This window comes from Condylura cristata, unplaced genomic scaffold (assembly GCF_000260355.1).
Source record: "Condylura cristata isolate star-nosed mole 26May11 unplaced genomic scaffold, ConCri1.0 scaffold00005, whole genome shotgun sequence".
Lineage (NCBI taxonomy): Eukaryota > Metazoa > Chordata > Mammalia > Eulipotyphla > Talpidae > Condylura > Condylura cristata.
In genome coordinates, this window is record NW_004567106.1 from 42,723,230 (window position 1) to 42,735,396 (window position 12,167).

Here is a 12,167-nt window from a genome sequence, read left to right on the forward strand (position 1 = left end):
TCCACAGTTCCTGGTCCCAGTTCCCCAAAGGCTTGAAATTTACTCAAGGGTGAGAGTGATAAAGTTTTTTTTTTTTTTTTTAGTATTTATTTATGCATAGAGAACTGGAGTACAGGTCAGAGGTGCAGGGGCAGTGAGAGCATTCATCAGAGACAGAGGGGGATGCAGAACAGGCAGATCAATTAAGTACACTGCTGAGGGGAGCAGCAAGCCAGACAGGAGAGTTCTACTATGTCATGTGGATCACCGCCAGGGCCAGGGATCGAACTTGCATGGAAGTGGCTGCGGCCAGCTTGCAGTGCTGTGCCCTAACCTGCTGTGCCAACAGGGAGAGCCCTAAAGGTGTTTCTTATGATGTCAGTGAGGTAAATTTTGGGGATGCATCTAAGGAAAGGAGCTGGATGCATCCAAGGAAAGGGGGTGGATGCTTAGAGAACCAACTCTGTGATTTGGAGGTTGGCACTTCCAGGCCCATCCTCATGTCAGGAGGAGCTAGACATTGATTTCTGTTGCCAATGGCCATTGTGTTAACCAATCACACCTAAGTAGTGAAGCTTCCAAATTACAAACACAACAAAAAAGCACAAAACTAAAGAAGGGCTTCAGAGAGATCGCAGGTTGGTGAATATGTGGATACTTGGGGGAATGGCACACCCACAGAGAGCATGGGAGATCTGTGTCTTTTCCCCATAACTTGCCTTATACATTCTTTACCTGCAACTAAAGTGTGAAGGAGAGGGTACTCTTGAGAGACTGAACCCTTAATCAATGGGATCTGATATGATCTTCCAAATATGCATGTTTGAGTTGGGTTTTTAAGTGATGATGAATTTGGACTTGCCCCTGGTCGGGTCTACCATGGCAGTAATGTGGAGACAGGCAGTAATGTGGTGAGCATATGATATACAGTGGATCATAGTACACTAAATTAATATGATAGACATCATTTATCTGACTCCAATGCCATCACTTGTTCTGTGCCCACTTGCAGATACTGTGGAGAATGGAAGGGCCTGGGAGAGCCCATTTTACCAAGCCTTAGGATCACAACTTGAAGTTTCCTCCAGTCAGCTCATAAGGAGATCAACACATTGGAGAATTGTTAAAAATACTGAAGAAGAAAGTTCTTCCCCCACAACTCGGTTCAACTACAGTGTCTCTAATCTACTTCTGGAAGCTTGGGACAAGGCTTTAAAAATGTTTCATACTTACTTTCCCACTAAGCTTTCAGGAAGTGGGTAGGTAATCCTTTTCCACCCTTTAGTTGGAAAGAATACAGATGGCTGAGAAACACTTCCAGAGCATTTTGGATCTGCAGGTAAGCATTGGGGTACCAGGTAATTCCAGCTCACACCAAAGTCTGTAGAATACTGCACATGAATTTGATTTTGGGCAACTTTTTCAGACACTTTACAGCCTACAGAGATCTAATAAACAGAAAAGAAAGATTGTTAAGGTATTGAAAAACCGTATTACATGTTTTTGCTCTAAGAATTTGGCAGCAAGAAATTTTCTCATCACTTGATAGACATTGTACCACATCTATTCTGTATTCTCAGGTTTATAACTTGTTCTGCTGATGGATGGGTGAGTTGATGTGGTTGCCCAAGGTGACAAACTATAGAAGGTGCCAAATACATTGTTCAGGGAGTTTGGAGAGAAGTTAAAACCAGTACTTCTGCCATGGCTGGCTGATTGCCTTGGAAAGCCTGGACCCACTCTCACAAATTGTTGTTTGTTGTGCTAATGGTCTGGCACATTCTTTTTTTGGCAGAATACTCGACCAAGAAGGATTGCTAACAGCTTTACCAAGTTTATTATTTTGTTGAACAATTTATGACTCAATAAATCACTTTCAATTACAAGTTTGATGCAATGGAGTAGTAACAGAAGGTACTTTTAATAAGGCACAGAACCCTTTGTTGATGGAGATAACCATAATGTAACATTTGTTGCTAATACAGTGGCATTGGGATAGACAAAATAAACTGTTGACAAAAGCTCTTGGCCAAAAGTAATGTTGACACTAATCCCAATCATACCTTTGTTTTTTATTATTTTGTTCCTCATAATACACTTCTAAGAAAGAACATATATCTTTAATCTTTTCTTAAGTAAAAACTGCCTAAGTTATTTAGGGCTTTAAATTCAATGAATTGGAATCAGTATGCTATATTTTTATTATTACTATTTTTTTCTAACAGTATTTAATCCCGAAGAGAAACACATCGACTCTTAGAAAACAGAGTCATTTTGAAATAGTTGGGAAACAAAATACTTTTAATCATTAGGTTACACATAGTTGAGTTGTACATTACCTTAATATTTTTTTTTTCACAGTGAATTTCTTTAATAACTATTTCACAGGACTGAAGAAACACATTACCTTAATATTTTTTAATTTTAATATGACAGTTTATTTTTACATCATTTTGTGCCTTTTTCGATCTCAGTTGTAATCCCCGTGGGCTTCCCATCACCAAATCACTTGTGTGCCATTACCATAGTCCAGTGCACTGCCCCCCACCCCATTTTTGATCCCATTCCCCACTCCACCCTGGTAAAATGTCTGGCATTACCTTACTATATATATTTTTTCATTACCTTAATATTTTAAAGTACATTTTAAGTAATGAGAGGATTTTTGTCACTATATTTTTTCATTTTTATATTGTTAGTGGTTATTTATATAACTGAGACAAGATCATCTTCACCTTGAACTGCATGATCCAGCCTTCAGTGGGAGTCAAGTCGTGAGTCACTGCATATACCTCTCTTCCATCATGACTGCCACACAGCATGACACCGTCAGGAGACTCACAGAACCTTTCTACTGTACAATCATCATGGAATAGCCAGTGCTCATTCACTAACAAAACAAAACACACACACACGTTTCATGACAGATGTAGTTAAAGCAAATTCTCAACTTTAAGCAAGATCTAAAATTATATTAGAAATCTCTTATCATATATTAACATAATTGACAGACAAAACACTCATGTAAATATATCAGTTTAGAACAAAAACATACTGTGAGAGGAGATATATCTACTTTCTGATATTAGTAAGCCAACATCTGGGGAAAAAACAGTGTATTGTATATATAGTATATGAAAAGCTAAGGGAAATAAACAACTTTTTTCCTGACAGATATTTGGCTTTTTAAGCAGGATCTAAAAAAGGAGGAATAATTTTTATAACATGATAGGGAAGTAAGTTAGCTACTTTTATTCAAATTCTATTGGAGTCATATGGGTTATTTAAGACCTGTAGTAGTCAAACTCACAGAATCAGAAAGTAAACAGTGGTTACCAAGGACTGTGATAGTAAGAAATGGGAAGATCAGCCAAGGGACACAAAGTTTCAGTTTGTAAGACAAGAAGGTCTGGAAATCTAATGTGAAACATAGGACCTATATTTAATACTACTGTATTGAATACTTAGAAATTTGTTAAGCAGGTTGGTTTTTCAACCTTTTTTTAGGAAAGAAGAAAACATTTTAGGAGGAAACTTTGGAGATGATATATTTATGACCTTCATTTTGGTGTTGGTTTCGTGAGTAGAGATAATTAACGTGTACAACTCATTAATTTGTACACATTAGATATGAACAGCATTTTGTATGTCAATTAATAAAATACTTCAATAAAATTGTAAAAAAAAAAAGCTTGTAAGAGTCTTAAGGAAACTTAAGCAGCAAGATAATATCTTTTTTTAGTCATTATCTTTAACATGCACACACACACACCCTGAAATTCCCTTTTATTCTGAAAGAATTCTTTTTAATACTGTAATATTATTCCAGAAAAGTTAGAAATAAACATCCCCATAAGTTGCATTTAGTTGACAATAGACTTTGATTTTATACATCCACTTCAATGAGTCTCTGAAAGTTTCTTTGTTCACTTCAGCATTTACAGTGCAGGTGAATGGCTACAACTGGAAGCTTTGGGACCACCAAGTAAACACCATGTTATGTCTTTTGATTTGCCTGAGCACAACACACACCTATAGAGCAAATAGTTAATTTCTGAGCTTTAAATGGCTGTTGAGATTCCATATTCTGTCAGTTTTCATTTTATGGGATGGGAGCTACATTTAATTCTACATTACTGATATGGGACTCAGATTCAAAGTGCACAGAAATTTGAATTCCAGTCAAAGTAACCCACTAATTTATTGTAGAATACATATTTTATTTTATGCTAGATTTCTGCAAGCCTGATGAAAGAGGACTGACATTAAGCAACTAATGGATCAGTCTTTTCTGTAATATCAGAAATTATTTCCATAAGAAAATAGCAGTTTTAGGAACACTTTTTGCAAGGCAGGCAGAATTCAGAAATTTTTTCCTTTGATTGTACATGATGAATTAAACATATAGTAAAAAAATCAGCATTTTAGATACTTCAAAAAGTACTATGTTTTTTCTTTTATTCACAAAGAGGCAGTACTTAAATTCTTCTCTCATTGTAAACTCCTTTATAAAAGACATTACACAGGACCCTCCCTAGTGGTGCAACTGGTTAAAGCACAGCACTATGAAGCTCACCAAAGCCACAGTAGTACGAGTTCGATCCCCAGCCAGGGAGGTGAACCACATGGCGTGGCACACCTCTCCTGAGCAGTGTACTGCTCCTCTCAGCAGTGTACTAAATTGATTTGCCTGCTCTGCTTCCCATTCTGTCTCTGGTGAGTCCTCTCACTGTTCCCACACCTCTGGCCTATACCCCAGTTCTCTATGCACAAACATATACTAATAAATTAATGAGAATAATCTAACTAGTCAACAGTATAAAAATGGTTACTAAATGATGAAATATTAAAAAAATTAAAACAATACTTTCATAGATAATTAAATAGATGGGGAAATTATGAGGATTTAATTCTAAATGAAAAAAATCAGGCTTCAAAATATGTCAGAAGACATAATTTTGTTAAATATGTGTTCACATAAAATTATAGTTAAATAACCTCTAAGAATACCAAAATATTGATGATTATTTTTGGGTATTTTTATGTACATTCTCATGATTTTCTATACTTGCTGGATTTTATAATTTGAACATGTATAATTTTTATAATAAACCATTTAATTATTAAAACTCTTTAACTTTCTATTTTTCAGTATTTGTTTCATCCTATGGAAAGTTCTTATTAGTAAAATATATCCAGACTCCAGGGATGAGTTAGGGAGACAGAGTCCTATTGTCTGAAGAATCTATAGTGGCATATTTGTTTGCACTGTATGGATGACACTGGTATGCAGTGGTATTATTAAACATCATTACTTTATCTGAACATACTACATTTTATTTGTAGAACCAAAGATGTAGTATGAAAAAGCCACATACTTAATAAAAGACACAACTTTAGATAAAGGTGACCAGAATAATGCCAGGAACTAAAGAGAAAATGGGACATCTAGAATAATAATGATGGTATGAAGAGATCATTTTTAGTTTACTGCAATCACTCTGCTACTGGTCTTGACAATGTAGAGTAACAAGCAAGACCTTGCATACACTCTGAAATAAGAAATGCCTTCATAAATGGGTCTGACATGTAGCTAAATGAAATACTATCTTTGAATATTAAAACAAGTGACTGGGGATTGTTGGCTTTCTGTCCAAAGTAGAAAACAGGAGGATCAGAGAAGAAAGTTTTCAATGAAAAGAACATTTTCCTGTGTAAATTTATAGAATGCTACTGATGGAAACATACTTGCTGACTCAAATGAAAGAAAGAAGAGGTTTAGTTACAGTGTAATGCAAACAAGTTAAGAGAAACAAAGGTCTTGTTCTTTTTTATTGTTTTTTTATACTGTTTCTGTAGCTTTAGAGAATCTATAAAAGTTCCACATTGCACATTCTGAAAAGGTACAAATCTAAAGTGTATTTTTCACTGGGCTTTTATTAAGTTGTTAGAGAAAAATTCACCTGCAGTTTTGTCTTCCATAAACATGTCAAAAGCTATTCTTCCCACAGGGCCTGCATCTGCAGGGGTGCGCTCGTGCTGGGGCATTGGGGCACTGCTGAAGGTATCCAGCATGACTGTCCTCTGGTCAGCAGAGCCGGATATGAGGACATTGTCAATGGCCCAGTCGTTTTGGTCTAGGCCATCGTGTCTTGGCTGCCACCAGCGGAAGCGAGTAGCGATTTCTTTTGCATCAAGAGGGAGAAGGATATTCACAAACCTGCAAGAAAACAATGGTGGGTATGGAAAAAAAAACAAACAAAAACCTCGTCAAATGTCTCACTAGAGTAAAAGATGGAAAGCATATCCCATGGTGGGGAAAGGGAAGATATTAGCTAAAGTAACTAATTAAAAAACTGGACCTTTTTAGATGTGGTACATATATACAATGGAATATTATTCAGCAACCAAAAAATAGAAACACATGTCTTTTGCAGCAACTTGGATGGAGCCAGAAAAGATCATGCTTAGTGAGATAAGCCAGAAAGAGAAAGAAAAATACTGGGTGGTTTCGCTCATAGCAGGAGTATAATGGACCAGGCGAGAAAATAATAAGAATAATGAACAGCCATATACCAGAGACATTTTGTGGGGATAGAGTGGGGAATGGGATCAAAAATGGGGGGGGGAGGGAAGTGCACGGGACTATGGTGATGGCACACGGGTGACTTGGTGATGGGAAACCCACGGGGATTACAATTGAGATGAAAAAAATAATGTACAAAATGATGTAAAAATAAACTATTATATTATAAAAAAAACTAGGCCTTTTTTTATTGGGGTGAAATGGTTTACAACACTGAATATGACTTATGGGAATAGGTTTATACCTACTCAGATGAGTTACCACAAAATACCTGCTACCAATGCACCATAGTTCTCTACCATAGACCTTTGGGCCCCTCCTAGCTTTGTTCTCCACCCCACCCTTCCCCTCTGGGAGCCTCAATTCCATAGAATTTGTGGTTCAAGAGAAGCCCAAATTTGTAAAGAACACTTAAGCTGAGAGCTTCCATGAGGGCCATTTTAGTGTTTATATTTCACTCTGAAGAGTTTTTTTTTTTTATCAAATTTTATTGATTCACCATTTGTTCACAAAGCTATAGGATGTGGGGACTGCAGCTTTACACCCTGAAGTTCACCCATCACCAAAGTTTCAGTGCTATCACACCATCCCACACCCCTCCCCCCACCTTGCCCAAAGCTGAAAGTTTAAATCAATTATGATCACTATTCCTACCTTGGTCAATTTATTTTCCCATCAGAGAATGAAAGTAGACAAGATAGTTATACTTTATTCCATAGAGATGAACTTCCTTCTTCTGATAAAATGTTATTTAAATTTTAGGAACTCTCACTTGAGAGTTCTTAAAACTTCTTCCAGAAAGACTGAAGACATGGCTTAATTGGCCTATTCTCTCCTGCTGATATATGAACCCTCTTTTTGCACTATTACAGTTTGTCATTCAGCTTCTGTCTGCATTTTTTTATTGGTGTCCCAATATTAATGCTTGTGGAGGATTTCACTTGGGCTTATTGCAGAGATTGCTGCTCCTTAACTGCCATTCTTCCCTTCTCCCTTCATCACAGGAGCCCATATTTAATAATTAGGCCAACAGTAACCCAGAATAAAGACAATGCATCCAGACTCCCTTGCCCCTGGGAATGTTTCTGTGACTGAGGTACTGGCTACTGGAACATGAATGGGTGTATGGGCAACTGTTAGTTTACTGAAAGAGAGAGCACATCTTTTTTTTTTGGTCTCATCCTCCTTCCTATTGGCTGCAATGTGGAGGAGTTACAGTTTCCTTTGTGGACCATGAGATGGAAGTTGTGTTGATTGTGGCAGAAGGAACAGGAATCTGGACCTGGTGAGCAATGATTCATCAGCTGGAGCTGGAGGAGCCCAGGCTACTTTCCTTGGGAACTAATTTACAAAAGAGAAATACTTTAGTTCATTTTGGGTTTCTTTCACAGCTAGCCTCTTTTTTATCTGATAGACTGAATTTAAATGATCATCTACAGGATTCTTTGTTTTTATTTTACCCAGTTCCTTTTTTTAAATGAGAAATTTAAAAATAGACTAGACTGCTTATGGATATTTATATTTTACTGTGGTTATTTTCTAGCCCAATTCTCTAAGATGGAGTGAACATCATCTAGATAAACATGTAAATACATAGCTTTTCTGTTTACAATTTCCAAAAATGTTGAAATTATTTATCATATCCTTATTAACTTATCTGTGTTCTTTATTGGATCTTATTCACTATTAGCGTTTGTTAGTATAACTTATACTGGTATTTGAAAACTAGCTTTTCTGAAATTAAAATTTAAACTGCAACAGAAGCAGCTTCATAAACAGAGGAGCTTCCATGTTTCCACCAGATTTACATGCAGATGCCGTGGCAAGCTATTGGGAACTCAGGGGCAGAACTGAATGGCCAGGTGAAGCTCTGTAGATAGGTAGATGGGCTCTGAGGAGAAAGGTGGAGAAGGTGCTTCTTGGATTTTGACTTGCACAAAGGAGTTAGGGGACTTAGAGGACACATGTGGAGGAGAGATACATAGATATGTGCACTTGAAAGACATGGATGAGAGACATGTAAGGAGGCTGAAAACAACAGTCTTTACCTTGATTTGTACTTTGATATTTCTCCATTTGTTCCACATTTTTCTGACCCCTTTTTTATGGTTTTCTAGCAGAAGTTGTCTTAGATTTGTGGACATCAGTGATCCCACTTGGGCTAACCCTACTTGGCTGGGCATTTTCTCATGAGGGGATGGGTAACTATGAGGGTTTTTTGGGAATTATTATCCTTTCTTTTCTCTCTGTACAGACTAATTCTATTAAACTTCTTTTAAACTGTTTTGTCTTTGTGTGTATCGATAGCAGGACCTTTTAAAAACATGTAAGTTTGAGGTCTCGTTGGTGCAGCAAGGTTAGTTATAACTCAGGACTACAAAGTTATCTGCAGCCACTGCAGCACGAGCTCGATTCCTGGCCAGGGAGGTGACCCACATGGCACAGCAGGCTTCTCCTGGCTTGCCCTCTGCTCCCCTCAGCAATGTAGTTCAGTCAATCCACTTGTTCTGCTCCTCACTCTGTCTCTGGAGAATCCTCTATCCAGCTCCTCACCACCCACCCTCTACCTCTGGCCTGTACTTCAGCTCTTGTATGCATAAGTAAATAGAATACTTATTTTTTTTTTAAGTGCAAGATTAGGAGTGCTAGGATGTGCTTTGACTGTTCACTAACAAACAAAGGTGTTTACTCAACCCAGAAATCTCTTCAGGTCAGACCAGCAGTATCACAACAAGTGAGTAAGGTCAAGGTCCCATGTGGTCCCTGTGATTGACTGCTGATAGGCCTTCCCAAGCTTCTTTGCACAACATATTGGTTATTACAAGTCAAGTAGAATACAAACCCAGGTTTACTATACTGGTCATAGAATATTTCCATTAGCAGGTTCCAGGTAATGCCTCCATTAACAGAATATTCCAAGAGAACACCTTGGTTACGGTTGTTTGGTGTAATCAGGCATCCATACATGAAGTAAAATTGGATAAACTCAGCATTAGTGAGGTTTAGGTCCACGGTGACTAACAGTCGACTGCAACCCTAAGGAAAGAAGCAACAAGCAACAAAACAGTGACAAGGAAGAGATCTTCTCTGACTCCTTTCCTTTTAAATTTCTTTGGTAATGCAAGTCATATGGTATTGTAACACTGACTTTCTTATTACCTACTGTGGCATGGTTCCTAAATACAGTAGGCACTCAGCAATTATTTCCTGAACTTTGAAATTTCAGTCTTAAAGATGTACAAAGAACAATTATTTCTAAGGCTATTTTCTATTATTTTATAAGCAAAATGAAAGCTGAAATTTAAGCAGCCATTCTATGTTTTTATTAAGCTAGTTCTAATGATTCATAAGTACTTATTAGATATTTCAAATGATATAAGCTATTAATAAAATAGCATGTTGAGATGACTAATATTAAATTTTATGGTTACACCTGAAAATTTTAATATATTTTAATTATAATTAGAGCTAATAGCTGTAATTGCTTTTTATTCAAACTTTTTATAGCTGATTTTGTCATTGACATTAATTCATTAATGTACAAGGGTAGAAAATTCTTAGTTGAATCATAAGAATCCTCTACACTCTATATGTCCTCTTGTTACTCTTGACTTAAAACACCAAATGTAAGTAATAAATTTCACTGATACAAATGCAAACTATAAGAGTACAGTGAGGAAATAGAGAACTAATACTAAATTTAATTGCCTATGAAGATAATTTAATTATGATATTAGAGAAATTATATTTTTAAACAAATTTTTGGTAGCAAGGTAGAATGCCAACACTGCTGCTATCATTCACAAAATAATCTGTTACAAATACAAATTCCTTAGATTACTGGCAAATATTCTTTCTTGGATAATTTAGAGAAAGAATAAACTCTTCTTAATAAATTCAGGAGATGCTGAAGCTCATTTTACAGATTTTTGGCTCCTTAAATCCCAAATCTGTTGCAAGCTCAAAAGTTTTCAATCACAGCATCATCCAGATGGAAGATCCTCACACACTGTGCAGAGCTTTCTCCCAGGATGAAGACTGACTCAAGTCCTTTAAAAAAATACTTAAATGTACCTTGTGCTCATACTACCCTGAAATATTAAATTGTCTCCACTGATTTGTGGTAGGAAAATTTTGGAAATAATTAATATTTTCTGATTTTTATAGAGTTGCAAGCTCAGGTCAGGGTTGTGCACTTAGGGTGACCAAGCACATCTTGATTTGCCAATTAAATTTCAAAAGAGACCCAATATTTAAGGGGAATTCAAAGAAGGCAGAAATAAATAGCCAGCAGTCAAACACTCACCCCACTGAAGTGGAGAGCCATCCCTGAAGCCACAGCTCCACAAACAGTACTTAATTTCCCTCCGTTCACAGTTAGCCAGTTCTGGTTAGATGGAGCTCTATTGAAGTTGTCTTTGAGTTGGGTTGGAAGAGAGGTCTCGGGTTCATCACAGTACAGGCCACCCCACTGCTCATCACAGCTGGTGTAGAGAAAAAGTCAACATCAAACAAAGCTCCCAGAAGTGTGTTCTCAATTAGTGAACAACTCTTTTTCCTAGGCCAGGATGATGAAAGGTTACTTATCCTCAGAGCTCCCCATAATTCACCTGCTCTTCTTAACGGTGCTTTAGGTTAGTAATGAACTGAGAATGAACTGCCTCTGGCCTTTCGAAAGCAGTGTCTTGAGCTGATGGGTAGAAAGAATGAACTGCAAAGAATCTGCTGAAGCCTGGCCTCTATGTGACACAGCTCTGGATAGCTGATAAACAATTGTAGCTGCCAAACAAAACTGGCAGGTTCTATTAATTTAAGAAATTGGTCTTTAAAACAGACCCCTTGGACCAATTAGATATTCAAAAAACCATATTTTATTTTATTTTTTCAAAGATTTACTTATTTATGCATACAGAAACCATATTTTATTTTTAAAGATTTATTTATTTATTCATACAGAACTGGGGTACAGGCCAGAGGCTCAGGGGCAGTGAGAGGCTTCACCAGAGACAGAGTGGGGAGCAGAACAGGCAGATCTACAAAGCACACTGCTGAGGGGAGCAGCGGGCGGGTCAGGAGAAGTCTGCCACGCCATGTGGTCACCTCCGGGGCAGGTGGGAATCGAACTCATGTGGAAGTGGCCCTAGCATAGTAGAAGGGTACTTTGGACAACATATCTTATCTTTGACCAAAGGACTGATTTCTATTCAATATGGGAGAAAATATGAGTACTGCAATTGGAGGTTCAGGGGTCTCAAAGGGCATTTGGATATAGATTGGAATAGTGATCAAAGTAACAAATTTCACAGGTGTGGGGAGATTAGATGAAAAGAGACTATGAATTCTCTGAGAGCATCTTCAGGCATTCCACCCCATCAAGCAAGATTACTGCTGTATAACACACACACACACACACACACACACACACACACACAAACACTCATACATTCACTTTATTTAGGATTTTCAAAAAAGATGCTAAGGTTCTCTCAGAGTAATATACTACACATCACCAACAAGTATGCCTTTTAAATTGATCAGGCACTGATATAGTTTCTTTTGCAAATAATATGGCAATACCAATTAAGTCACAAGTAATGCATAT

At 37.2% G+C, this 12,167-nt stretch overlaps 1 protein-coding gene across 1 annotated transcript in view; it reads right to left on the reverse strand.

The window, feature by feature from the left end:
* The window catches only part of RELN (reelin), a 399,660-nt gene that overhangs the window by 27,751 nt on the left and 359,742 nt on the right, over positions 1-12,167 (reverse strand). Inside the window, exons 48-52 of the mRNA XM_004677158.2 lie at positions 10,872-11,049; positions 9,408-9,601; positions 5,943-6,199; positions 2,715-2,869; positions 1,213-1,427 (exon numbers count right to left, since the gene is read on the reverse strand). Coding sequence (XP_004677215.1) covers positions 1,213-1,427; positions 2,715-2,869; positions 5,943-6,199; positions 9,408-9,601; positions 10,872-11,049 — 999 coding nt within the window. The remainder of the gene's footprint in view (positions 1-1,212; positions 1,428-2,714; positions 2,870-5,942; positions 6,200-9,407; positions 9,602-10,871; positions 11,050-12,167) is intronic.